The following is a 26,362-nucleotide window of genomic DNA, read 5'->3' as shown; positions in this document are numbered from 1 at the left end:
CTAGGTCTGAGATACATGATGAGCTATGCATACAGCAGAGTCAAAATTGTCCAGCTTCATGCATTGAGGTCTGTCATTTTCCCAAGAAACTGAGTATCTTGAAGAGACATTGTATCTTATATTAAGTGATTTGGTACTACTTATCAGGAAGATAAACAGCAGCAGAGATGGGTGATGGTGCTGTTTATATTTCTTATTGAGCCTGCCTGAATATAGAAAAGAGAATGTGTAATGCAGAGGAGGTCACCATTTAGGTGCATATTAGGCCTTTTCTTAACTTTATTGCCTTCATGCTTAGGGGCGCCTCATCCCAGGCGCATACAAGTTTGATGCCCTGATCACCACTTTTGAGATGATTTTGTCAGACTGTCCTGAGCTTCGTGAGATTGAATGGCGGTGTGTCATCATTGATGAGGCCCATCGACTAAAGAACCGTAATTGCAAGCTGCTTGATAGCCTCAAGCACATGGACCTGGTGAGTACCTTACATTGACTTATGAGCAGAAACACCTGGAATTAAAAATAACCCTAATTCCCTGTGGAATTATATAACTTAGAAGAAAGAAAATCAGAATCTTAGTATTGGGTGGTGGGTATGGCCTTATGGGAATGGACATCTGAAAGTCATATTAAAGTCCTATAAATTTTAGAATTGAAAGGTAATTATATTTAGTAATTCTGACTTAGGTGGAGAGGTGAGATATTGTTTCAGTTACCTGGTGCTACATAACAAAATTCCAAAAACTTAATGTCTTTTTTTTTTTTTTTTTTTTCAAAAACTTAATGTCTTAAAACAACACCTATTACTTTATGATTCTCTAGTTCAGCAACTTGGGCTGGGCTCAGCTAGGCCATCACTCTTGTCTCTAGTCAGTAATGTGGCTGTAGCTGGCGATTGGTGGGCTCCTGGGTCATCTTCCACATGACCTGTCATCCTCCAGTAGGCCAGACTTTGCTTCTTAACATGATAAAGTCAGGGCAGTATCCAGAGAGGGCAAAGGCAGAAGTTGCAAGGCCTTTGAGGTATAGGCTCTGAAACTCACACAATATCACTTCTGCTACATTCTCTTTGTCAGAGCAAGCCACAAGGCAAGCCCAGATTCAAGGGGTGAACCTTGATAGGAGGAACTACAAAGAATTAATGGCCATATTTAATCCAGCACAGGTACATTCCCTAGACGGGGACATATTAGGATATCTGTGGGGACTTGAGTGTGGAAAGGCATATGTAATTGGAAAAAAATATATTTTGCATATTTATTTAATTGTAATACTATTTAAATTTTTGTTAAATATCAGGTGGGTTTTTTGTTTTGTTTTGTTTTGTGTTTATCAAAAGAGGGAGCAAGTGAAAGAAAACATAGTAATCTGGTCCATTCCCATAATTTGTATAGATAAAGAAATTAAAGCTAAAGTTATATACTTGATAGAAAACCCCAGAAGTCCTTTGTGTTTTTGAGTTTTACCTTTTGTTTCGTTTTGTTTTTTCCATTTCTAGGAACACAAAGTGCTACTCACGGGAACGCCATTGCAAAATACTGTGGAGGAACTGTTCAGCTTGCTTCATTTCTTGGAACCATCACAGTTTCCTTCGGAGTCAGAGTTCCTCAAGGACTTTGGAGATCTCAAGACAGAGGAACAGGTAGGAAGTCCATCTAGACAAAAAGGTAAAGTTTGTACTAGGCACACATCTATTGCCATAGGCTGCAAGGAACTCTCAACTCCTTCTTATAACCTTGTGCCTACATCATTTGTGGCAAAATCCACATTTTTCAGATAATGGAAAGCTCTCATTGTATTTCTTCATGTTTCCACATAATGTAAAAATGTTTGTCTTCATAGTTTTTATTTCTTTTCTCTCTCCTGGGCACAGGTTCAAAAGCTACAGGCCATTCTCAAGCCAATGATGCTAAGAAGACTTAAAGAGGATGTTGAAAAAAACCTAGCACCCAAACAGGAAACTATCATTGAAGTAGAGTTGACCAACATCCAGAAGAAATATTATCGGGCTATTTTGGAGAAGAATTTCTCCTTCCTTTCCAAAGGAGCAGGTCATACTAACATGCCTAATCTACTCAATACAATGATGGAGTTGCGCAAGTGCTGCAACCACCCTTACCTCATCAATGGTGAGAGAGTTCCTGGACAATACCTGCATTTCTGTATCACCTGTGTTTACTTTCTAATGATATTCCTCAGGAACAGTGGATACATTGACTGTTCCAGCCTAATTTTGGGAGGGAAGGGGGGGTTCTTCTTCTTTCTTTTTTTAAGATTTTATTCATTAATTCATGAGAGAGACAGAAGCAAGACATAGGCAGAGGGAGAGTAGCAGACTCCCTGCTGAGTGTAGAGCCCAATGCGAGACTCAATCTTACCACCCTGAGGTCCTGCCCCGAGCTGAAATTCAGAGTTGGACACTTAACCAACTAAGCCACCCAAGCACCCCTCTTTTAAAACAATTCTTATGTGGAATGTCTTTTTCTATTTCTTCCCCCTTGATCCTCCATAGTCTTCAAAATTATATGGGATTTGCTGTTTAGAATTTCATGCAGAAGATCTCAAGTCATTCTGTTCTTGGATAAGTGTCCTCATTGGTACTCTATTTTGTAGTTTCTGTTTGGGATGCCAGTAGGATGGTAATAGTTGTTTGCATGTATTAGCCTAGTTCTCATTGTTACATATGTTTTATCCAATTATAATCTTAGGTCTGACTTATTTGCAGTATTTTGTATAACACAGTTGAAGATTATTTAGTAGGACTTTTTGGGTGCTCAAATTCTCTATGAGAAAATGTTTTTCTAAAGTTAGGTAACTTTGCTTCCTTATCTCTGCTAAGTAAACTATAGCTTAGTATGTTTCTCTGGATCTCACCATCAAGTTTGATTTTTCTTTTGGCAGGTGCAGAAGAAAAAATCCTAACAGAATTTCGAGAAGCTTGCCATATTATACCTCATGACTTCCACTTGCAGGCCATGGTTCGTTCAGCTGGCAAATTGGTTCTTATTGACAAGTTACTCCCGAAACTTAAAGCTGGTGGCCATAAAGTTCTGATCTTCTCCCAGATGGTACGCTGCCTAGATATCCTAGAGGATTATCTAATCCAGAGGAGGTGAGAAAAAAGACATCCATCCCTTGCCTTGTGTTTTCTGTAGCTTTATAAAACTGCAAAAGTAGGAGGGTCAGGTTTATTTAAAGTTGGCCAGGACTGGGATAAAAGAGGTATTTAAGGTTTTCACTCTCAACTTGCTGATAAGGTTTTTGGTCAACTAAATACAGAGATACTGGTATGATCCTAATCTTTTTTGGTCTCTCTTTCTGCTTGACTAATTAAACTTTTTTCTGTAACTGCTATACAGGTACCTATATGAGCGAATTGATGGGCGAGTCAGAGGTAACCTTCGACAGGCAGCTATTGACCGCTTCAGCAAGCCTGACTCAGACCGCTTTGTCTTCTTGCTGTGCACCCGGGCTGGTGGACTCGGTATTAATCTCACCGCTGCTGATACCTGCATCATCTTTGATTCAGACTGGAATCCACAAAATGACCTGCAGGTAGAGGAAATCATTGTCCTAGGGGCTAACTACCTTAACCTAAGAGGTTTGTCAACAGGATCAGGATCTCTTAGAAAGATTTGTCCTTCAAAGAGTATGGAATTGTTTACTTAGTTTAAGGGTGGCGGTCTCCACTGAGAGGTTTAAGGGAGGCAATCTTCATTGAGAGGGCAGCAGACTTTTTCTGTAAAGGGCTACGTAGTAAATGTTTTAGGCTTTGTGGACCATACGGTCTCTGTTGTAACTATTCACCTCTGCTCTTGGAGCACAAAGGCAGCCATAGACAATATGTATATCAGTAAGTGGGGTTGCATTTCAGTAAAAACTTTTATTTATAGAAACATGTAGCTGTGCAGACCATAGCTTGCTGACCCCTGGTATACTTGGTGGGATGATAATTTCATCTTGAAATTAACTTTTGGTTTTGAATTGATCTTATGGCTGCTTTATAGACGTGAATTGGTATTTTGAATCCCCTGCCCCCGCCCCAATTTTATGTTAACTTGGCTCTTTCTTTCCAATTCTTTTTAACTAGGCCCAGGCACGGTGTCATCGAATTGGGCAGAGCAAAGCTGTGAAGGTGTATCGTCTCATCACTCGTAATTCTTACGAGAGAGAGATGTTTGATAAAGCTAGCCTCAAGTTGGGATTGGATAAAGCTGTGCTTCAGTCCATGAGTGGTCGGGATGGCAACATTACTGGAGTGAGTCCTCTTAGTCTATAATATATTTTTGGCTGGTCATAGTGTTAGAGGGAAAGAAAGCTATTTTTTTGCACAGGAATCTGACCACCTTGTTTGGATTCTTAATTATTATTAAAATATGAACTAAATTATTATGATATGGTTCGATAATATTCTCTTGTTAGTTTTTTCATCTTACTACTGGATTTTGCAGATCCAACAGTTCTCCAAGAAGGAGATTGAAGATCTCTTACGAAAAGGTGCATATGCAGCCATAATGGAAGAAGATGATGAGGGCTCCAAGTTTTGTGAAGAAGACATTGACCAGATCTTGTTAAGACGAACCACAACCATCACCATTGAATCTGAAGGAAAGGGTTCAACTTTCGCCAAGGTATGTCCTGTCTGTGCCAAATGCTAAGGAAGCAGCAGTAGAGGAATCTTCTAGAATTTAAATAGATTTTTTTTAAATTATTTTTTTTAAGATTTTATTTATTCATGAAAGACACACGGAAGAGAGAGAGAGAGAGCAAAAGGCAGAGACACAGGCAGAGGGAGAAGCAGGCTCCATGCAGGGAGCCCGATGTGGGACTCGATCCCGGAACTCCGGGATCACACCCTGAGCCAAAGGCAGACACTCAACCACTGAGCCACCCAGGCATCCCTATATAGATTTTTTAAATGTAGGTACTGGTTTCCCATTGCTTTAAAAGTGTTATAGCCTACTTTGTCCCTTTGTTCCTCACTAGGCAAGCTTTGTTGCTTCTGAAAATAGGACTGATATTTCTCTGGATGACCCCAACTTTTGGCAAAAGTGGGCCAAGAAGGCTGACCTAGACATGGATCTACTTAATAGCAAGGTAAGCTTACTTTTCTTTTAGAAAGTATTATAGAAGACACATTACTTTCAGGAATCTTTGTAGCTACTTTGATTCTTTGATGCTGATCTTGGTGTATGGTGGTGTATTGTGTATAAGAGCCATTGTAAAAATTTCTGCATGGTAAGCCCCAGAAAACTACTTAGATATCTACCACTGAACATTGCTTCCCCAGAAAACTACCTAGATATCTACCACTGAACTTTGCTTCCTCAGACCCTATATTTTGCATGTCCTAAAAAAAAAAATCTTTCTTTGAGTATCTATAAATGTTATATCCAAGTCTGTTTCAATCCATAATTGTCTTAATTCCTTTCCCACTGCCATATCATGAAAAGAGTTACTCTTCTACTTCTATTCTCTGCATAGAATAACTTGGTGATTGACACACCTAGAGTACGAAAACAGACCCGCCACTTCAGCACTCTGAAAGATGATGACCTAGTGGAATTCTCTGATTTGGAAAGTGAAGATGATGAGCGGCCACGGTCTCGCCGACATGACCGTCATCATACATATGGGCGCACTGACTGTTTTCGGGTGGAAAAGCACCTCTTGGTATATGGGTAAGATCCCATTTTTCCCCTATAGATAGTGTATTTCCATCCTGATAGACACTCCGCCTTCCAATTGGAGGCTGTGACCAAAGAGGGGATAATGGGGAAAAAACTTTATTCTATTTGTTCTGTTACCATGTTGTTCCCAGATGTTTTTGTCTTCTGCCTTTTGGGAGTGCCCAGGAAGATATTAATACAGTTTTCTGTTTTTTTAGCTGGGGACGGTGGCGAGATATCTTGTCTCATGGACGCTTCAAGCGACGTATGACTGAACGAGATGTGGAGACAATTTGCCGGGCCATCCTTGTATATTGTCTTCTGCACTATCGTGGGGATGAAAATATCAAAGGCTTCATTTGGGACTTAATTAGCCCCGCTGAAAATGGCAAGACGAAAGAATTGCAGAATCATTCAGGTAATTATCAACTCTTTGCTTTTCAGATTTCTATAGGTTACCTAGTCTTTTTCAGGTCCAAGGCTTTTTCTCAATCCAAGTCTTCAATGTCTCCCCTTTCCCAGGTCTTTCTATCCCTGTGCCCCGTGGACGCAAGGGGAAAAAAGTAAAGTCACAAAGCACTTTTGATATCCATAAGGCAGATTGGATCCGGAAATATAATCCTGATACTCTGTTTCAAGATGAGAGTTACAAAAAGCATTTAAAACATCAGTGTAACAAGTAAGGATGGGAATTAGCAAAGACTAAAGCATTCTCCATCTCAAAGTTTTTGCATTATTACTGAGCCAGCTCTTCTTCCCTCTCATCTAGGGTGCTCTTGCGGGTACGAATGCTATATTATCTAAGGCAGGAGGTTATTGGAGACCAGGCAGAGAAGGTGTTAGGGGGTGCCATTGCCAGGTACGGTTATGCTATATTTTTCTTATGTATTTCTATGTATGCCCTGCCTTATTCCAGAAGATTGGTTTACTTATTTCATTCTATACTATCTTTGGGATAACTGGTAATTAAGAGCTGTGTTATATCAGGTTTTGATCCTATGCTTAATACCAGTGGAAAGAAATAGGCAGATCCATGAGCATGTAAATTAATGGATAAAAGAAGATACCTATAATAAACTTTCCAAGGATTATCATTTTAATTCCCTTCATTGCTGTACTGATTCTGCTGTCTTACACCTTTAGTGAGATTGACATATGGTTCCCAGTAGTGGATCAGCTAGAGGTTCCGACAACATGGTGGGACAGTGAGGCTGACAAGTCCCTGCTCATTGGAGTCTTTAAGCATGGTAGGTACCTTTTCTTAGTTTACTCCGTTCCTATTGTAGACTTTCGTTCACAGATAGAACATGTATCAAGGGGGAATCCCTGGGTGGTTCAGCAGTTTGGCGCCTGCCTTTGGCTCGGCATGATCCTGGAGTCCCGGGATCCATTCCCACATCGGGCTCGGTGCATGGAGCCTGCTTCTCCCTCTGCCTGTGTCTCTGCCTCTCTCTCTCTCTCTCTCTCTCTCTGTGTGTCTCTCATGAATAAATAAATAAAATCTTTTAAAAAATAAAAAATAAATTAAAAAAAAGAACATGTATCAAAATGCTCATGGCCAGTGACTGAGTTTTCTGATTAATCTTCAATAAAATTATATTTGAATAGGAAGCTAGTTCTTAAATATCCAGAGTCAAGCAATTAGTTTCTACAAATAGATGTTCAAAAAGACTAGATGGATAGGTAAATCCTAAGGTGGGGGGGTCTCCCGTCTGTTCTCTAATCAGTGTCATCGTCTATATGTTACACATCTCCATTAAGGTTCCACAAATCACGGGAGGTAATATATGCCCACTCATTAATAATACTCACGCTTAATTTGTATGAAAGTATTCTACTTCCATAACATCCCATTTGTCTAAATGTTTGGCAGTCATTGATGGAGGTGTGAGCTACAGGGAAACAAAAATAGAGTACAAAAAGGCAGAGTACTGCCTTTTCAGTCCAGCCTAATAACAAATCTCAGGTATTTAAAGCAGAGAGAGCTGAGTAACTCCCAACCCAGTGATTTAGTGGATTAGAATATAATTTCTACTTTTCTGTTTATAAAATAAAAATAAGGGCACTTATCCACATGTTTTCGGTAAGTTAAATGGATTAAAAAAAAAAAAACATTTTCTGGTCTCAAATTTACTTGTGAGATAATGAGGTTTAGAACAGTTCAACCATCCTGAAATATGTTCATTCCCTCATTCATTCATTCTCTGTTCATCATTCAGTGCCTATTTGTTTGCAGGTGTTTCTTATCCATCATTTGAAAATATGTGACCTAGCCCTAAATTATTTTAGTTTTTTCGTTTCCCCATCTCTGTAGTAAGAATGATAATACAAAAATTACCAGTTAAATGGCTGTGTAAATCTGTCAGCATTCTGTAATAAGTATTCTGATCAAATTCCTATCATTCCTAACTAGTGATAAAACTCTTTGTAATTGTTAGAGAACTACTCAATACAGTAATATAACCCAACAGCTGTCCAAGTTAATATTTTGCATTATGAGTAAAAAAGCCCATATAGTTCAATTATTCCAGCACATTTTGGGCAAAGTTAATCTCTTATTTTCTTCAGCTTTTGGTCCTTTTATTTCTAGGCTATGAGAAATACAATACTATGAGGGCAGACCCAGCCTTATGCTTCCTGGAAAAGGCCGGTCGACCAGATGACAAAGCCATTGCAGCAGAACATCGAGTGTTGGATAATTTCTCTGACATAGTGGAAGGGTAAGGATTGGTGTTTAGTTTCTCCTGAAGTTCTGAGTCTACCCCATGAAGGCTCTTAGTTGTTTGTGCAAAGAGATAACTCTAGCCTTGATTGAACCTATTGGTATTCTTTTTTTTTTTTTTTTTTTGAACCTATTGGTATTCTTAATGGTGATTATACTCATTAATGATAAATTCTTAACGAAGAGTAGGATCAGCAGAAAGGACTCCATAAACTAAGCTAAAACCACACATTGCCATAAGATGCAACCAAAGATGAAAATCAGTGTTACTCCCAAGTGGCTTATTTGATGTTCTGTTCAGGTTTTTCTGCAGTGCTTTTCTGTACAGCCACAGTAACTGAAAGGACAGTTGGTTGTCTTGAAAGATAATAGCCATGCAGCTCTCCTATGCCACTTATGTGGTAGAGCCTCAGGAGATTTTTAGCCCTGGTTTATCATCTCCCAGTGGTGCCTGACACATACAGGTATATACTCTGTCTGGATAAATGCCTCAATGATGAGTTGCCATGCTAATACTGAGTCACCAGGTAGGGCAGTGTTGCCCTAGTTTGGGTGCCAGTGAGTTTAACAAAACTTCTCACGTGGAGACCTGAGGGGCATGTGAAATAGTTGACTTAATTCATATACCCATGCAGTCTTCTGCTGTTGAGAGATTTCTCTTTGATGATCACAACTTTAGTTTGCTTAGTGTAGGGCCCTCAAAGGAAATTGGGTCAGTTATTTATTGCAAATGATTTATGTCACCCTTCTGCTTAACAGAGCAGAGTAAAACAAGCAAAGTCCAAACATGGACTATTCAAATGTGACAATAAAAGTAAATAGGAAGGTAGGGAAGAATGGTAAACATAAAGAACTATCAAGAGAAAAGAAGTATGCTGGCCAAAGTGTTTCATTTCAGATTGAAGTAATTTAGAATGGCACTTTGTCAGTTTCTTCCTGTTCTTCGTCCTGTTGGATTTTGTACCTAACTTACTTGGAGCTTACCACCTGGCCTGCCATTTCTTTGAGCATGAAAGAAAACCACTGTTCCATGCTGGATTTTTATGTTTGGCCAGGTATTTATCCTAAATTGCCCTTAGTGAAAGAAGATACATTCTTGTTTTTGTTTTTGTTTTCCCCAATGTCTCTGGATAATTTTAGGGTTGATTTTGATAAGGATTGTGAAGATCCTGAATATAAACCACTCCAGGGTCCTCCAAAGGACCAAGATGATGAGGTGAGGAATTCTCATTTGAATGTAGCTTTCTCCCATTCCCTGGATCCTAATGTATATTGTTTAATTTATAATACAAAATGGAAAGTAATTACTATTTGAGAATATAAAGTACTAATGAAAAAGATTTTTTAACACCAGCTGGGGGAGACCACGGATGGCTTTGTGGAGGAGGTGGTGGGACCAAGCTGGATATTAAAGTATATTATTTGCTAAATTCCTGAGTCCCTTTATTTTCAAGCCCTTAAGAACAGCTGATTTTTTCAGGTTCTGCTTTCTTATTCCTTTACTTGGTTGCTTCCATTTTTTTGTGAGGGTTCATTAGAAATTTTTCTTGATCCTTGGGTGCCATAGAAGGACACACATAAGAAAGTGACTTCAGAGTGCCAACTTCCCCCCCTTTCCCTCCCCCCTCCATCCTATGGGGTGGATCTCCTTCTCTAGGGTGATCCCTTGATGATGATGGATGAGGAGATCTCAGTGATTGATGGAGATGAAGGTAAACTTCTAGGTCAACTAGTACAATCTTGTGTGTGGGGTGGTGGGTTGGGGAATTATTAACTAAATTCTGTACTTTCCTGGGGTTTCTAAGAGCTTTGCTTTTGGGTGGGTTGAAATACTGGTATTATCTATACTACCTTTCCTGTACTTATTCATTCTGTGTTTCTTTCCACAGCCCAGGTAACCCAGCAGCCAGGCCATCTCTTCTGGCCTCCAGGCTCTGCTCTGACAGCTAGGCTTCGGCGCCTAGTAACAGCTTATCAACGCAGCTACAAGAGAGAACAGATGAAGATAGAGGCTGCAGAACGAGGGGACCGGAGACGGCGGCGTTGTGAGGCAGCCTTCAAGCTAAAAGAAATTGCACGGCGGGAGAAACAGCAACGGTAAAGTGTGGCTGAGAATTTGAGCTGAACACACACACACACACACACACACACACACACACACAAAAAGAATTTGAGCTGAACTGGGGATCCCTGGGTGGCGCAGCGGTTTGGTGCCTGCCTTTGGCCCAGGGCGCGATCCTGGAGACCCAGGATCGAATCCCACGTCGGGCTCCCAGTGCATGGAGCCTGCTTCTCCCTCTGCCTGTGTCTCTGCCTCTCTCTCTCTCTGTAACTATCATAAATAAATAAAAAATTAAAAACATAAAAAAAAAAAGAATTTGAGCTGAACTGTAAGCTTGCCTTTGGCTATAGGTCCTATACATACGTAGATATATACATACATACATATATATATATTTTTTTTAAGATTTTTATTCATGAGACAGGCAGAGGGAGAAGCAGGCTCCCTGTGGGAAGCCCGATGCGGGACTTGATCCCAAGACCCCAGGATCATGCCTTGAGCTGAAGGTAGATGCTCAACCACTGAGCCACCCAGCTGTCCCTGGGTCCTGTATTGAAAAGCATCTTAGGAAGGATTTATTTGGAATTCCCTTCAGAGGGACCATCTTAATTGCTTTTGTATGTCCTCTGCAACAAAAAACCTCCCTTTCGTGGATAACCACAACTCCTAGGAAGGTCTCTTATGGCCATTCTCACTGAGTTATATGCCTACATATTTTGTTTGAGAGAGAGAGAGAAAGCATGAGCAAGGGGGTATGGGGATAGAGGGAGAAGCAAGTTCCCCGCTGAGCAGGAAGCCCGATGAAGGGCTCGGTCCCAAGACTCTGGGATCACAACTTGAGCTGAAGGCAAGATGCCTAACCAACTGAGCCACCCAGGTGCCCCTTCCCTGTGTTTTTCTGATCATTGCTGCCTGATTCTTCTTCCCTTTAGATGGACAAGGCGTGAACAAACTGATTTCTATCGCGTAGTATCTACCTTTGGTGTGGAGTATGACCCTGATACCATGCAGTTCCACTGGGATCGCTTCCGTACTTTTGCCCGACTGGACAAAAAAACGGATGAAAGCCTTACCAAGTACTTCCATGGCTTTGTGGCCATGTGTCGCCAAGTGTGCCGCCTTCCCCCAGCAGCTGGAGATGGTAAGCAAAACTGGAGAGTCTCAGGTGAGTGGGATTGGATGGCAACAGAACTGACTTGGCTCATTCCACTCCTGTCTCTTGCAGAGCCCCCAGACCCTAATCTGTTCATTGAGCCCATCACTGAGGAACGGGCCTCACGGACTCTCTACCGTATTGAATTGCTTCGGCGCTTACGGGAACAAGTTTTATGCCATCCCCTTCTGGAAGACCGGTTAGCGTTATGTCAGCCTCCAGGTCCTGAATTGCCCAAATGGTGGGAGCCCGTTCGGCATGATGGGGAGCTTCTACGAGGGGCAGCCCGCCACGGGGTGAGCCAAACAGACTGCAACATCATGCAGGACCCAGACTTCTCTTTTCTGGCTGCCCGTATGAATTACATGCAGAACCATCAGGCAGGAGCACCAGCTCCATCCCTGTCACGCTGCTCTACGCCACTGCTACACCAGCAGTATACCTCGCGCACTGCCTCACCACTGCCCCTGCGCCCAGATGCTCCTGTTGAAAAGCCACCTGAGGAGACAGCTGCCCAGGTCCCCAGTCTGGAGAGTCTGACTTTAAAACTAGAGCATGAGGTGGTGGCCAGGAGCCGACCAACCCCACAAGACTATGAGATGCGAGTAGCCCCCTCTGATACTACCCCTCTGGTTTCCCGGAATGTTCCACCAGTCAAACTGGAGGATGAGGATGATTCAGACTCTGAGCTGGACTTGAGCAAGCTGTCACCATCATCCTCTTCTTCCTCATCCTCATCCAGCTCCAGCTCCAGCACTGATGAGAGTGAGGACGAGAAGGAAGAAAAGCTAAGTGAGTGCATGTGACAGGCTGTTGGCCCTTTTCCCTATTTCCCACTCCCCACCCCCATCACCAGGCTCTTTACCTTCTTTTTCAAATGCATCCTCTGGGAGAGATTTGGACTTTGATTTGATAGAACACCGAAAGAGATCTGTTATACTTTGGGCCTTTATTTAAAGCCCATATAATTCCATTTATATATAACCCCACTCTTCCATCTTTGCTCACATTCTGTATGATCTCTAGGTGCTGACCGGTCCCGCTCAAAGCTCTATGACGAAGAGAGTCTTCTGTCCCTCACTATGTCCCAAGATGGATTCCCAAATGAAGATGGAGAACAAATGACCCCTGAGCTTCTGCTGCTACAAGAAAGACAAAGAGCTTCTGAGTGGCCCAAGGTAACAGCCTCATTCCTGGATAATATGGTCTAGAAATACAGTGTAACAAAAACCGGGAACAAGGAACAGATGGTTCTGGTTTTCTTTAATTGTATCTAGTGCCACACTTTTTTGTCATGCAACTCTTCCCAGTTGACTTAGGGATCTGATACTTTTACCTCCCTCCTCCTCTTTTTACCCATCCTGCTAATGATGGCACTGTTGTTTGTCACAGAATCACATAGCTGGTATATTCAGGCCCTAAAACCAGTGTTCATTTCTTTTCCCCCCACTCAGGATCGTGTCCTTATAAACCGTATTGACCTCGTCTGCCAGGCTGTACTCTCAGGGAAGTGGCCTTCTAGCCGCCGAAGCCAGGAAATGGTAACAGGAGGAATTTTGGGGCCAGGCAACCACTTGCTAGATAGTCCCTCATTGACTCCAGGAGAATATGGTGACTCTCCAGTCCCCACACCACGAAGTAGCAGCGCAGCTTCCATGGCAGAGGAGGAAGTGTCTGCAGTCACCACAGCAGCAGCTCAGTTCACAAAACTTCGCAGAGGCATGGATGAAAAGGAGTTTACAGTTCAGATCAAAGATGTAAGCTCACCATTTAGACACTGGGAAGTGGGGAAGGAGGCTTTCGTTTTGCTAACTACTTCACTAAAAGGATACTGAATTCATTTGGTTAGTTACCTTTAAAAATGAGAGAGGACGCCTGGGTAGCTCAGTGGTTGGTTGAGTGTCTGCCTTCAGCTCAGGTCCTGATCCCAGAGTCCTGGGATCGAATCCTACATCGGGCTCCCCTTGAGGATCCTGCTTCTCTCTCTGCCTATGTCTCTACCTTTCTCTGTGTCTTTCATGAATAAATAAAATCTAATAATGAGAGAGGAATTGGGCTTCCTAACTGGTTCAGTCAGTAGAGTACACAACTCTTGATCTTTGGGTTGTAAGTTTTGAGCCCCACATTGGGTGTGGGGATGACTTAAAATCTTTTAAAAATAAATAATAAGTAAAAATAAAAACGAGAGGGGATAGAAATTAGTTTATAAAGCTCCATTGAGGAAAAGTCATTGCAGTAAAGGAAGGGATTGTGTATCTCCTGAGGACTAGATTAAAGGAACCCATATTTTTGGAAGAAAATTTAATTGCTATAAGGCTTCTTTTGGGTGGCTTATTTCTAGATCCTAGAAACCTAGTTTTTAAAAATTGAAATCAAGGGATCCCTGGGTGGCGCAGCGGTTTGGCGCCTGCCTTTGGCCCAGGGCGCGATCCTGGAGACCCGGGATCGAATCCCACATCAGGCTCCCGGTGCATGGAGCCTGCTTCTCCCTCTGCCTGTGTCTCTGCCTCTCTCTCTCTGTCTCTCTGTGACTATCACAAATAAATAAAAATTTAAAAAAAAAAAAAAAATTGAAATCAAATTGTGGGAAAGTTGTTAAAAGGATACCTAGGTGTTATGGGCCTTATTAAGTTAAAAATAAGAAGTCATTCTTAGTGAAATTATATCAGTGTTATTTATTTTATAGATGTGAAATTTTATTTTTCCTGGTTATCTTCCCTGTTGAAACCCTATTAGCTGATCCTCAAGTATTCAACAAGAAAATATTAGTTTTTTTTTCTTTTAAGTAGGCTCTATGCTGAGCATGGAGCCCAGCACAGGACTTGATTTCACATCTCTGAGATCAAGAGTTGGATGTTTAAATGACAGAGCCCCCCAGGTGCTCCAAGAAAAATTTCTTAAACTGGTATGTGATCGGAATTACCAGGATTTTGCCCCTGTGATGAGTAGCCATGCTAATATTGAGACATCAGATACAGGATGTTGTTGAGATAAATTCTTCTCTTATATTCACCTGAGGGGCACTAGGTCAAGAGATGAAATCTATGTTAGAAGTATATAAATTTAGATATATTTCTAATTTCTACCCTTTAGTCAGATGGCCTTCCTTCTCATCATTGAGCCAGAGGATGACCCTTACCCTAAGATCCCCAGAGCTTAAGATTTACTTTAAAAACAGGGATGCCTGGGTGGCTCAGCAGTTGGGTGTCTGCCTTTGGCTCAGGGTGTGATCCCGGGATCTGGGATCGAGTCCCATGTCAGGCTCCCTGCATGGAGCCTGCTTCTGCCTCTACCTGTGTCTCTACCTCTCTGTCTCTCATAAATAAATAAAGTCTTTAAAAAAAATTTTTTTTTTTAATTAAAAAATAAAGTGTGCCATATGACATCTTTGGTGGATGGGTTGTCTTTTTAGGAGGAAGGACTGAAGTTAACATTCCAGAAGCACAAGTTGATGGCTAATGGAGTAATGGGAGATGGACATCCTTTGTTTCATAAGAAGAAGGGAAACAGAAAGAAGCTAGTTGAGGTGAGTGGGAGAGAAAGTCTTTACCGTGATGATTAGGTTTTTTATTCTCACTCATTGATGAAGGCAGTTGGGATTAAGGGACTAGAAGATAATAGAATCGTTTTATGGCTACCATTGGCTCTGCTCCCCCTCCCTCCCTGCCCCAAAGAAGAGTATGTGCTCATGGGGGTGGATTCTGGGTTTGCAGCTGGAGGTGCAGTGCATGGAAGAGCCTAATCACCTTGACGTGGACCTGGAGACCCGGATCCCTGTCATCAATAAGGTGGATGGTACTTTGCTGGTGGGTGAGGATGCCCCTCGCCGGGCTGAACTGGAGATGTGGTTACAGGGTCATCCAGAGTTCGCTGTCGATCCCCGATTTCTAGCGGTGAGTGGCAGTTCCATCCAGCAGATTTAAAGTCATTCCCTTGGGATGTAAGCTGTGTGAGAGGGAGGAAGCATGCCGTATCATGTCATTTTTTTCTGTATCTGCCCGATACCACCATAATACCACCCAGTCTTCCTAACTCACAGAGTAGTTGTGAGGCTCAAAATAAAATAACATTAAAGCACTTATTAACCTAAATAGTAGGCAAATATTTACTATTGAACTGTTGTATAACCATCTAGTTTTGGGGGGGGAGATCTGCTAACTGGCAGTTTTCCACTAGCACTAAGCCTTTATTTATCAATACAGTCAGCCTTTCTTGTCAAACTAGACACTAGTACCTTAACAATTACTCCAGAGATTTGTATTCTTCCAGGATAACTCATAGTTTTCTATTTCAGTATATGGAGGATCGCAGAAAACAGAAGTGGCAGAGATGTAAAAAAAACAATAAGGCGGAACTGAACTGTTTGGGAATGGAACCAGCACAGACGGCTAACTCTAGGAATGGGAAGAAGGTGAGTGAGACCGAGGCATCCCCGCTCTGTTCCCAAGCTGGATGTGCCTGGAGAAATTATTTCATGTTTTAACCTTTTCCAATGCATGAAAAACTGTATCTTCGGTACACCAATCAGGAAACCAGGATAATTTTATTGGTATTTTTACAGTCCTTGGCATTGTCATCTATAGAAGAGCATAAAATTCTAAAAAGTGTGAATGTGTAAGATGTGTTGGGACAATAAGGCTTTCTCCTCTTCCACTGACTGACTAAGGGATTTTGGGCAAATCCTTTAACCTTTTCAGTTTGCACATCCTGAAAAGTTGAGGATATAGGAGCAGATAAGCTCTTAAAAGTGTTAGGATTCAATATATTTTAGAAGTGACTTGGGGCTACCAAAGACAATAGTCACAGCATTTCCCAACATGGGAGAAGTTGAGATTCGCTGATATTGCCAGTAATGGAAAAAGGACGGGAAACCTGTTTTATAGTTTATAATAACAACTTGGGTTATTCCGTTATTTTCAAATGTACTTATGCTTTTATCCCTGTTATAGGCCATTTGGTAGATTTTCTACCAAAATCGGAGAGTGAAAATTTCTTTCTGCCATGTTTGCCTTACTTTAGTCAGTTGTATTTTTTAAACGTATTAAATCATGGTTTGTTTGGCAAGCAATTGTTTAAAATGATTAGCACTTATCATCCGCCATTGGATCTGTTATAGACCTCTTTATACATAATATGTAATATATATGTAAAACCACATTGTAGTCTTTTAACAAAATTTCCAAATGAACGGTTTTTCTGCATGTAAGAAATTGAGATCATTATTTTGCACATATAGTTATTTGTGAGGTGCATTTATGAGGCTTATTATTTTTATATTGGTGAGAGTGAGGTTTTTTGTTTGTTTTAATTCATGAGAGAGAGAGAGAGGCAGAGACACAGGCAGAGGGAGAAGCAGGCTCCATGCAGGGAGCCTGATGCAGGACTTGATCCCAGGTCTCCAGGATCACACCCTGGGCCAAAGGCAGCGCTAAATCGCTGAGCCACCTGGGCTGCCCGGTGAAAGTGGTTTCATATAAATATTGTTACCATAGAAGAGTTTTTTTTGTTTTGTTTTGTTTTATTCATGAGAGACACAGAAAGGCAGACACACAGGCAGAGGGAGAAGCAGGCTCCCTGTGAGGAGCCCGATGCGGGACTCTACCCCAGGACCCTGGGATCACCACCTGAGCCAAAGGCAGACGCTCAACCACTGAGCCACCCAGGTGCCCCATAGAAGAATATTTTAACTTTTTCTCATAGCCTTCCATGGGACCAAGAGTGTAATAAGGAGAGTGGTTGATATGGGAGGCTGGTGGTTGGAAGGCTGGTACCTTCTCTGTCTTGAATTTAATGTTAGAACAGCCTATTAAAAGGCTGCTTCTTCAGTGTTTTTCTCCCATATTATCTATTTTTCTTCAACTATTTTGCTACTTCTTTAGAGTCAGTTGATAAATCTAAGAAAGAAAAGATCACTGGGAATCACAGAAAATCATGACTAGTACAGAATTTTTTTTTTTAAGGATTTATTTATTTGATGGGATGCCTCTGTGGCTCGGTGGTTTGGTGCCTGCCTTCGGCCCAGGGTGTGATCCTAGAGACCCGAGATCAAGTCCCACGTCAGGCTCCCTGCATGGAGCCTGCTTCTCTCTCTCTCTGCCTCTCTTTCTGTATCTCAAATAAATAAATAAATAAATAAATAGATAGATAGAATTTATTTGAGAGAGAGAGAGTGTGTGAGCTGAGGGAAGAGCAAAAGGGGAAAGACTCTCAAACAGACTCCCTGCTGAGCACAGAGCCCATCATGGGGCTCAATCTCATGATCCTGAGATCTCGACCTAAGCCAAAACCAAGAGTCAGATGCTTTACTGACTTGTGCCACCCAGTCACCTCAGTATAGAATTCTTAATGCAGACAGAATTAATGGTGTGCTATTACTGGTATCTGCAGGAGTTTAAATGCTATTATCATTATAGTTTAAAAGTTTGCATACAAATACAGAGTATCGAGATGTTTATTTTTCCTAATTATAAAGGTACATTCCCTTGTCAGGTGTTAGGCTTAGATTGGTAAATAGAATCCAGAGACACACATATTAACTGAGTTTGATCCCAGTGTACCAGTCAGAGGCACTAGAATTAATAAGTTCCAGCTTCAGTGTATTTAATCAAAATTTACAGTCAGAACATCCGGGGGTGCCTGGGTGGCTCAGTCACTTAAGTGTCCAACTCTTGATTTCAGTTCCGGTCATGATGTTGGGCTCATGCTGGGCATGGAGCCTGCTTGAGATTTTCTCTCTCTCTCTCCCCCTCTGTCCTTCCCAGCTTGCTTGCGCTTTCTCTCTCTCTAAAAAATAAAAATAAAAATAAAAAATTTTACAGCCAGAACATCTAGAAGCAACTTAAAATTCAACCATTTGGTTTTTTATCAATGTGAAAAACATTTTATTAAATTTCGTGAGGAGCTACCCACAATCTTTTTGTTGTTTTAGATATTCGAGAGTCTTGACCTGTCCTTAGTTTACCACAGCCAGCTGTGCTAATGAGTAATAGTTTGTAAATGTCAGTATAGTCATGCTGCACTTCACATGGTAAAATCACGTGAACAACCTGCTGTCAGTAAAGTATACAGTGCAAATACTGATTCACTCACTGGCTTACTTAAGCTCCTTATTAACAAAGGTAAGCGTCTGGGAAATGGTTAGATGGAGTAAAGGTACAACAGTCATGGAAAAGAAGCAAAACTCTGATTTCATAGAAGTATCAGTATCAATTCCTTGATTTTAGCTTCAATAACCTTCAAGCAGCTACATGCATTTCCTCCTCCTGTTACCATCTGGCCTCGTCTGACTATGCTTCCTTTGCCCCTCCGGAAGATAGTGAAAAAGCACTTGTAAACTAGGATTCTGTTGACTTCTAGTTTGCTCAAATTCCTTTGTTTTTACTGTCTTCTGCTCCCTCCTAGGGTCACCATGCTGAAACTGTGTTCAATCGGGTTTTGCCAGGGCCTATTGCAACAGACAGCGGCAAGAAGCGGGCCCGTAGGATGCGACCAGACCTTTCAAAGATGATGGCCCTGATGCAGGGCGGAGGCACTGGGTCCCTCTCTCTGCATAATACCTTCCAACACAGCAGTAGTGGCCTGCAGTCTGTGTCTTCCCTGGGCCACAGCAGTGCCACTTCTGCATCTTTGCCTTTTGTGCCGTTTGTGATGGGTGGTGCAGCATCATCCCCTCATGTAGACTCCAGCACCATGCTTCATCACCACCACCACCACCCCCACCCCCACCATCACCACCATCACCATCCAGGCCTGAGAGCCACTGGCTACCCTTCTTCACCAGCCACTACCACCTCTGGTACTGCTTTGAGGTTGCCACCACTGCAACCTGAGGAGGACGAGGACGATGAGGATGAAGATGATGATGATGATTTATCTCAGGGCTATGATAGCTCAGAAAGGGACTTCTCACTCATTGATGATCCTATGATGCCAGCCAACTCAGACTCAAGTGACGATGCTGATGACTGAAGCCCCAGCATGGTCCCCATTGCTTGGGTGGCTGCTGTATTTTCAATTACTCTGGCCCTTGGACTATGGAAAAGTGGGAGGGGCAGGGGGAGATGTGGGGAGACCCAGGACTCCAGGAGGTGAAAAGGAAAAAGAAAACTCATACCTGATTGCTTCCAAATTTGAGAGGATTGGGTGGGCAGGGGGAACTCCTAAAATACTACATGACCACTTCCTCATTTCTGGGGAAGGAAAGGAGACTAGAGCAGCTGATGTGCTCACCCCTCCCTAAACCCCTCCATTAACCACAGACTATGTAGCGCTGGCCCTCGCCTCTGGCAGAGCCTGTTCCTGGCCGAACTGTGGATACAGCTGGAGGGTCAGGAACTGTTCCCTTCCTTCCCCTTGGCATTAATAAATTTAAGTTAATCCTTTTCCACTCTTCCCTTGTTCTATATTTGTTCAAACCCAGTATAAATGTTCATTTTGGGTAATTTCGGTACCACTTTGCTAAAGTGGTTCATGCAGTTACCTTGGGTAGGGCAGACGAGTCACCTGTACTCCGTTAAAGGGTATGTGTCAGTGTAGTCTGTCCAGCTTGCTAAGGTAAAAGCAAGGGAATTATTTAAGTGTAGGCAGATGTTCCAGATTCAAACTCCCAATTTCTTGAGGGAACCACGCACATTCTGTTTGGAATCAACTGAAGTAACGGCGCTTGGGGGAAGCCTGGGAGTGGTCATCGTCCGCGAGAGGAGGAACCTTGTGCCGACCTGGGGGGGCGGGGCGGGGTGGGGTTCTGGGAAGCCCCCGGGGCCACCTGCGGTCCCAGCGCGCAGACGGAGCCTGGGCGTTTTCTTTGCCTTCCTACGGCGAAGTGTTACCGGGAGGGTGGGCTCCTCTCGCCCCGCCGGTGCTCCGTCCCCGCCAGCAGGGATCCCTGCAGCCCTGGAGCAGCACGGGTCTTGCTGCCCCAGCACCGCGGGCTCCCGCGCTTCCCGCTTCGCCTCCGCTCGTCGGCGGGTGGGGCCGTTGCGGCGGCGCGCAGGGGCGGGGCGGGCCGGCCCCTCCCCCTCCCCCCGCGGCCCGAAGCCCGAGCGCCGGGAAACCGCGGCGGAGCTGAGAGTAAGGGCGGGGTGCTGCGTCACGTGATGACGTCGCCTCGCGTGCGGCTGTTGCTCAGTTGACCAGAAAACCCCGCGAAAATCTAGACTCTTTTTTTGCGTTGCACATTTTGTTGATTTCCCACTGTATTTCTTCCTCGCCTCCCCCCTAACCTCCGGAGAGACAGGATCTTAAAAAAAAAAATTTTTTTTTAATAAATAAATAAGCCCCCGAGCGCCGTCGGGACCCGGAAGCGGAAAGGGCATCTTTGAGGTCGGTACTTCCGGGTCACTGGGAGAGTGCGGGATTCCGGGGCCGAGAGCGGGTGGCGGATCCGGGACCTCGCGTGATTCTCGGAGCCCGAGCAGGAGCGGCGTCCGTGGCTATGGCTGTGACTCTGGACAAAGACGCTTATTACCGGCGAGTGAAGCGGCTGTACAGCAACTGGCGGGTGAGAGCGCGCCCGGAACCCTCCCCAGGGAGCCCCCTTGTGCCATCCCATAATAGCCCCGTTTCTCGGCGCCCTTTTCTCCCCTTTCCGCCGGGAATTCCCGGGTTCGGCGTCGCGCCCCCGGAGCCGCCACAGGACCGGTCGCCGCAAGCCGCCCCCCTGCCCCCCCCACCCGGGCCCGCGGCCGCCCCGTTCGCGCTTCCCGCCCTGCGAGGGGCACAGCCCCGCAACCCGCGGGCGCGCCCCCGCACACCCACGCGCTCGCCCCGCGTCCCGCCACCAACCCGGCCGCGTCCGCGGAGGGGGGACGGCGCGCAGGGCGTGAGTGTGTGTGCGTGTGTCGCTTGCGGGGGGCTTTCGCTGGAGTTCAAAAAAGGGAAAAGCAAGCAAAATAGTAATCACGAGCAACCGTGTGTTGTAGGCCCTGCCGTGGGTCGCACGGAAGCCTGGAGCTGAGAAGCGGGCGGCTCCAGTAGCGCAGAAACGACGCGATGCCTGGAGCCTCCTTAGTTTTCCTCCCGGGAGCGCATCCGGGGCACGTGTCGAGGAGAAGCGCCGCTGCGGCCCCGGGGCCTTGAAGGTCGGCGCTCGAGCCGCTTGCAAAGCGCCCGTGGTTAACGTTTGCTTTTACCGTAGCGATTGATGGGTTCGTGCGTTTGATTGCATCCCGTGGCGCAGGCCGAGCCGCCTGGCCAGAGCCTGGCCTCCGACCTGTGTCATCCAAAACTCAGAAAGACTTTAAAAGCTTAAAGAGACACGTCCTGGCAGAAATGACCAGTTCCGACCGCAAGTCGCCTTCCAGGGCGATCCTCCGCTGACAGCCGAGCCCGTTCACGCTGGTCGGTTCGTTGCCATTCATCCTAAGGGCTCGCCCCGTCTGTTTCATCTTTTGCCGGTAATCGCATTAGGTCACCGAAAATAAAACGGGCTCTCCCGTGGGCATTTTCATGGAAAGATAAGAGAAAGATGAGGGCTTTATGGCCAGATAGATGCCGAACGTGAGTTTTAACTTACAGATTCTGTTATTGGTTAATTTCCGGCGCGTGTCTGGCCTCTCCTATTCACTGTTGACATTTTTAAATTCGAACGTGATCCACGTTAGAAAAACTCTAAAAGGCTACAGCGTCTTTTTTTTGTTTTTTTTTTTTTTTTAAAGATTTTACTTGTTTGTTTATTTGAGACTGAGAGGGAGAGGCAGGCTCCATGCAGGGAGCCGGATGTGGGACTCGATCCTGGCACCCCGGGATCACGCCCTGGGCCAAAGGCGGACGCTCAACTGCGGAGCCCTCCGGGCGTCCCGGCTGCAGCGTCTTCTGAAGATTAATAAGTGCAAGGGTGCTACGGTAGTAAATCAGAAGCCCCCTCCCCTGCCCCCAGCCTCTGAAATTGCACACCTTGGATGTGGAGGGTGTTTGTAGTCCCGGTGGTACAGAGTTTATCAAGTCACTCTTCACCTGCTATAGACCATTCACAAAAGCCAAGATGAGCCTGGAGCCCGGTTCCCTTAGGCGGTAGAGAAATGCACAGCAGGAGACTGGGAGGAGCTCCAGGCCTGAAGACTGGCCGACAAAAGCTAGTAGCAAGTGTCAATCTTGGCCCTTGTTTTTTGTCTGTTTCTCAAAAATCATTAAAATTTATCCTGGCCCTCCTACTTATTATGTTAGAATGTTAGAAATTTCTTTATTATTATTTATTAAGGACCAGCTTAATACTGCAGAAAATTTCAAATCACCCTTCCACAACCCATTCTACCTTTCCCCCACCGAAATTCTTGATAAAGAGCTTTTCAAGTGAAGACACGGACTCTTTTTTCTTCTGTATAAAACTTTATCAAATAAAGGCAAAGAACTGTGTGCATCTTGGTGTAAAACGCTTGCCCACGGCTGTGGAAAGTGTCTGCCCAGGCTCCTTTCACTGTCCAGGTCCTGAAAGACTTGCTCATGAACTGTCTCTTCACAAAGCAAGTCCACCACTTGCTTGGCTTACCATTCTGAGGGTCAAAAACTTTCTCACAAAGACTCAGTCCAGTCTCTTGTCTCAGCTGCTGTAAGTAGGCCCTCATCACCTCATCTTCCTGTTTGTTTGCAGGTTTGGCATAAATTGCATTAAGTGGAAAACCAGGCTCTCCAGGAATGGGGAAATTAGTGATTCCCAGTGTATACATTTCTTTTTCACCTTGGCTTTTGGAATTACACTTTTGGAGTTTCTTGAGACACTCAGAAATGTAGAGTGTTATATATATCAAGGTTCTATCGGCTTCATTCTTAATCTCATAGTTTTTGAAGAAGACATTGGCCTTGAAGTAATAAATGGCTTCATCCACAATATCTGTATCTTTTGCTAAACAGGACCCAAGAGGGGGTGGAGGCAGACTTTGAAGAGGTATATTGGATGTTAATGCTGTTATATGAAGTTACGAGCCAAGTCCATACAAAACGTACTCACTAGCAAAACTTGTGGCTCATTATTACCAAAATCTTATTTGAATAAACCTTCTGCTTTCTTGTAACTGTCAGTTTGAAGAACTATGCCCCGAACCCACCTGTAGAATTCCTCTCTGCTTGCGCAGCCTTTCCCGGTTACAGGACTTCCATTCTCCTCTGCTTAAGCAGAGATCTTGGTAGTCTGGCGTGAATTCTGTTTGCTTATTCTCTTGGCTGTAGCGGAAAGATAATGAAATACATATAGGTGTATACTATACTCATTTTTTGCACTTTTTCCTTTTTTAATGAAACTAGCATCGAGATAAGAGACAAACTTGCTGTATGAGTCCCAAGCTTTGTGTGGTCAACACTCCTCTTCAGAGAAATAGCCACTATGGCAAAGATTCACAAACTAGGAAATTAGTTGGTGCCACTAACTTTTTAGTTTAGAGAACCTTCAAACGTAGAGTTTTCAGAGTTGGTAGCTCCAACTCTCTTCAGCCACAGAGTAGTAGAGAACTGAAAAACTACTAACTTTAAATTGTTTTGTTTTTAAGAACAGGAGTTAATGTGGCTCCTAATCTCCCTTATCTGCACATTGAGTCTGGGTTAGATACATATTATGAGGTTACTGCGAGTAAAATATTTCCGTTTTTTTTTTTTTAAGACTTTATTTATTTGAGAGAGAGCACGTGCATGTGGGAACAGGGAGAGGGAGAGAATCTCAGACTCCACGCCTAGTGTGGAGCCCGCTGCCTAGTTTGATCTCACAACCCTGAGATCATGACCTGAGCCGAAATCGAGTCAGATGCTTAACCAACTGAGCCACTCAGGGGTCCCAGTAAGATATTATTTCTTAATTACAACTTTTATAACTTACACCCTAAAAATAGTTGTAGCGTCACATACTGATGTTTGGAAATTTCTAGAACATCAATGAGAAACAGTGTCATTTGAGAGATGAGAAAAAAGGCTGAGTCAAAAATAAGGAAATCTACGTAGTGACTAGAACTTACACTGTTGTATGGCTGTGCTTGGATGTTTGAGTCTGGTCCAGATCTGCCTCTTATTTTTTTACATTAGAACTGCTGCAGGCAGAAAGAGTTTGCAGCCCCTATTTCTGTGTTAGTAAACTCCAGGTGGTAGTGATGGGTCATGAGACGGGGCTGTGGGCTGCTCCTGTGGCCTCTTAACTGGGTCCTTATTCAAAGCTCCCAGCCTCTTGAGCATTGTGATCCTTTTTAACCAGATATTATGATTAGTATGTATGGGGTATGAGGTGAAGGAGGTTAGTCAGCGTTGTGCAGTCCCAGCGTTTCGAAAACCAAGGGAAACGATATCCAGGCAAACCTGTAGCCCATTTGAGACCTAACTCTTAGGACATCCTGCTGTAAGTGAACCTTGACTTCAATCATCTGTCTTTTATCCCAAAAGAAGTCCATAAAATGTCAGAATGTGCAGCTATTTTCAAAAGAAATGCTGATCCGATGCATTCGTTCACTTGTGTATGGCACCGGTCCAGACTGAAGTGGTCGGTGGCTCTAACCCTAAACAGAAATTTTGTGCCTGTTGAGAAAACTATATGCCATATTGTCTGTGCTTCTCTCTGTTGCCACTTGCTGGCTCTGCTGATTTTCATCACGGACAAGTTTCTTGTTCTGGGTTGCTCTCCAAAACCAGGCAGTTACCTTCTATGGCTTAAGAAGGTTCGTTAAGATACAGGCAATTCCCACACTGCTTTCAGCAAGATAATGGGTTCCTTCTACCAATCCCATTTTTCCTGGCTCTTTTATTTTGAGGGAGATAGAAAAAGGCGTAAGTGGTGCATAGGTCTCTTGACTTCAAGAAAGAGGAGAGCTGGATGGAAATAAACCTCTGGTTGGGGTTTGTTTATTCTTGCCTGTTCAACTTTTATAGTCTACTCTACTTACCCACTTTCTTAGATTTATTTTTTATCCCTGTTACCAAGTGTGGTGCCCGGCAAGTAGTAGGCACACAGTGAACAGTGGAGACAGTTTTTGAGCTTTGATGTATCCCTTTCTTGGTCTCAAGAGACTTCTGTCCAGGCTACGTATAGGTGGCTGTAAGTCCTTTTCCTGGAACTGTTCACCTGTTGTTCCTATGTAATTATTCTCCAGGTTGCCTTGGTTGGATGATGAATTATATCCTAGCTATAACAAGGGACTTCAGAAATGTTTCAAAGAAGTTAGTTCCTATGCTGCAGTATTTCCCCAACTTTTATCATTCTGATGTCACCTTCACAATTTTTCCTCTTTCCTCGTTAACTATATGTACCTTGCACTTTATTTTATTTTTTTTAAGATTTTATTTATTTATTTGAGAGAGAGAGCACAAGCAGGGGAGGGGCCGAGGCAGAAGCAGACTACTCGTTGAACAGGGAGCCTAAACCTGGGGCTCCGTCGCCTCCATCGCCTCCATCCCAGGATCTCAGGATCTCAGGATCATGACCTGAGCCAAAGGCCGGCGCTTAACTGACTGCACCGCCCAGGTGCCGCTGTACCTTGTACTTTAAAAATTGCTTTTAATCAAGTAATACATACACAATGGGGCGCCTGGGCAGCTCAGTCAGTTAAGCATCCTACTCTTGATTTTGGCTCAGGTCTTGATCTCAGGCTCATGAGTTCAATCTCCACTCCCAGCATGGAGCTTACTTAAAGAAAAAAAAAAAAGTAATACAAGTATAGGTTTTTAAAAACCAGTCACCTGCCCCAGAAGCGATGGCTTTTAGTTCTTCTGTTTCATGTTTTGAAATACTGTCTATATACTGTTACTTCTTGGGTTGTCAGTTTTAGATATTAACTGTTGTTTTGGTA

At 43.7% G+C, this 26,362-nt stretch overlaps 2 protein-coding genes and 2 non-coding genes across 13 annotated transcripts in view; all 4 read left to right on the top strand.

Moving 5' to 3' along the window:
- The window catches only part of CHD8 (chromodomain helicase DNA binding protein 8), a 62,020-nt gene extending 42,028 nt beyond the window's left edge, over positions 1–19,992 (top strand). For 7 of the 10 annotated variants that reach the window (XM_038558468.1, XM_038558464.1, XM_038558471.1 and 4 more), the window contains 25 exons: positions 299–475; positions 1,499–1,642; positions 1,874–2,129; positions 2,902–3,112; positions 3,360–3,555; positions 4,091–4,258; positions 4,452–4,631; positions 4,987–5,097; positions 5,485–5,681; positions 5,888–6,087; positions 6,168–6,348; positions 6,439–6,528; positions 6,813–6,916; positions 8,260–8,389; positions 9,532–9,607; positions 10,049–10,103; positions 10,281–10,488; positions 11,386–11,594; positions 11,679–12,398; positions 12,633–12,784; positions 13,061–13,363; positions 15,019–15,132; positions 15,320–15,499; positions 15,901–16,017; positions 19,008–19,992. In XM_038558468.1, coding sequence (XP_038414396.1) covers positions 299–475; positions 1,499–1,642; positions 1,874–2,129; positions 2,902–3,112; positions 3,360–3,555; positions 4,091–4,258; positions 4,452–4,631; positions 4,987–5,097; positions 5,485–5,681; positions 5,888–6,087; positions 6,168–6,348; positions 6,439–6,528; positions 6,813–6,916; positions 8,260–8,389; positions 9,532–9,607; positions 10,049–10,103; positions 10,281–10,488; positions 11,386–11,594; positions 11,679–12,398; positions 12,633–12,784; positions 13,061–13,363; positions 15,019–15,132; positions 15,320–15,499; positions 15,901–16,017; positions 19,008–19,574 — 5,046 coding nt within the window. In that variant the 3' untranslated portion in view covers positions 19,575–19,992. The remainder of the gene's footprint in view (positions 1–298; positions 476–1,498; positions 1,643–1,873; positions 2,130–2,901; positions 3,113–3,359; positions 3,556–4,090; positions 4,259–4,451; positions 4,632–4,986; positions 5,098–5,484; positions 5,682–5,887; positions 6,088–6,167; positions 6,349–6,438; positions 6,529–6,812; positions 6,917–8,259; positions 8,390–9,531; positions 9,608–10,048; positions 10,104–10,280; positions 10,489–11,385; positions 11,595–11,678; positions 12,399–12,632; positions 12,785–13,060; positions 13,364–15,018; positions 15,133–15,319; positions 15,500–15,900; positions 16,018–19,007) is intronic. The other 3 variants (XM_038558467.1, XM_038558469.1, XM_038558470.1) reach the window with 3 other exon arrangements.
- Positions 8,880–8,989, top strand: LOC119869429. Its single transcript, XR_005370999.1, has one exon. It is a non-coding gene; the product is annotated as a small nucleolar RNA U6-53/MBII-28 (small nucleolar RNA).
- LOC119869430 lies at positions 14,540–14,628 on the top strand. The gene has a single exon (XR_005371000.1). It is a non-coding gene; the product is annotated as a small nucleolar RNA U6-53/MBII-28 (small nucleolar RNA).
- A 1,047-nt stretch (positions 19,993–21,039) lies between the features above and the next one.
- SUPT16H (SPT16 homolog, facilitates chromatin remodeling subunit) overlaps positions 21,040–26,362 on the top strand; it is a 41,944-nt gene continuing 36,621 nt past the window's right edge. Inside the window, exon 1 of the mRNA XM_038558475.1 lies at positions 21,040–21,105. Within this exon, the coding sequence (XP_038414403.1) occupies positions 21,040–21,105 (66 nt within the window). The remainder of the gene's footprint in view (positions 21,106–26,362) is intronic.

Source organism: Canis lupus, chromosome 15, assembly GCF_011100685.1.
Source record: "Canis lupus familiaris isolate Mischka breed German Shepherd chromosome 15, alternate assembly UU_Cfam_GSD_1.0, whole genome shotgun sequence".
Lineage (NCBI taxonomy): Eukaryota > Metazoa > Chordata > Mammalia > Carnivora > Canidae > Canis > Canis lupus.
This window is presented reverse-complemented; position numbering and strand designations above follow the sequence as displayed.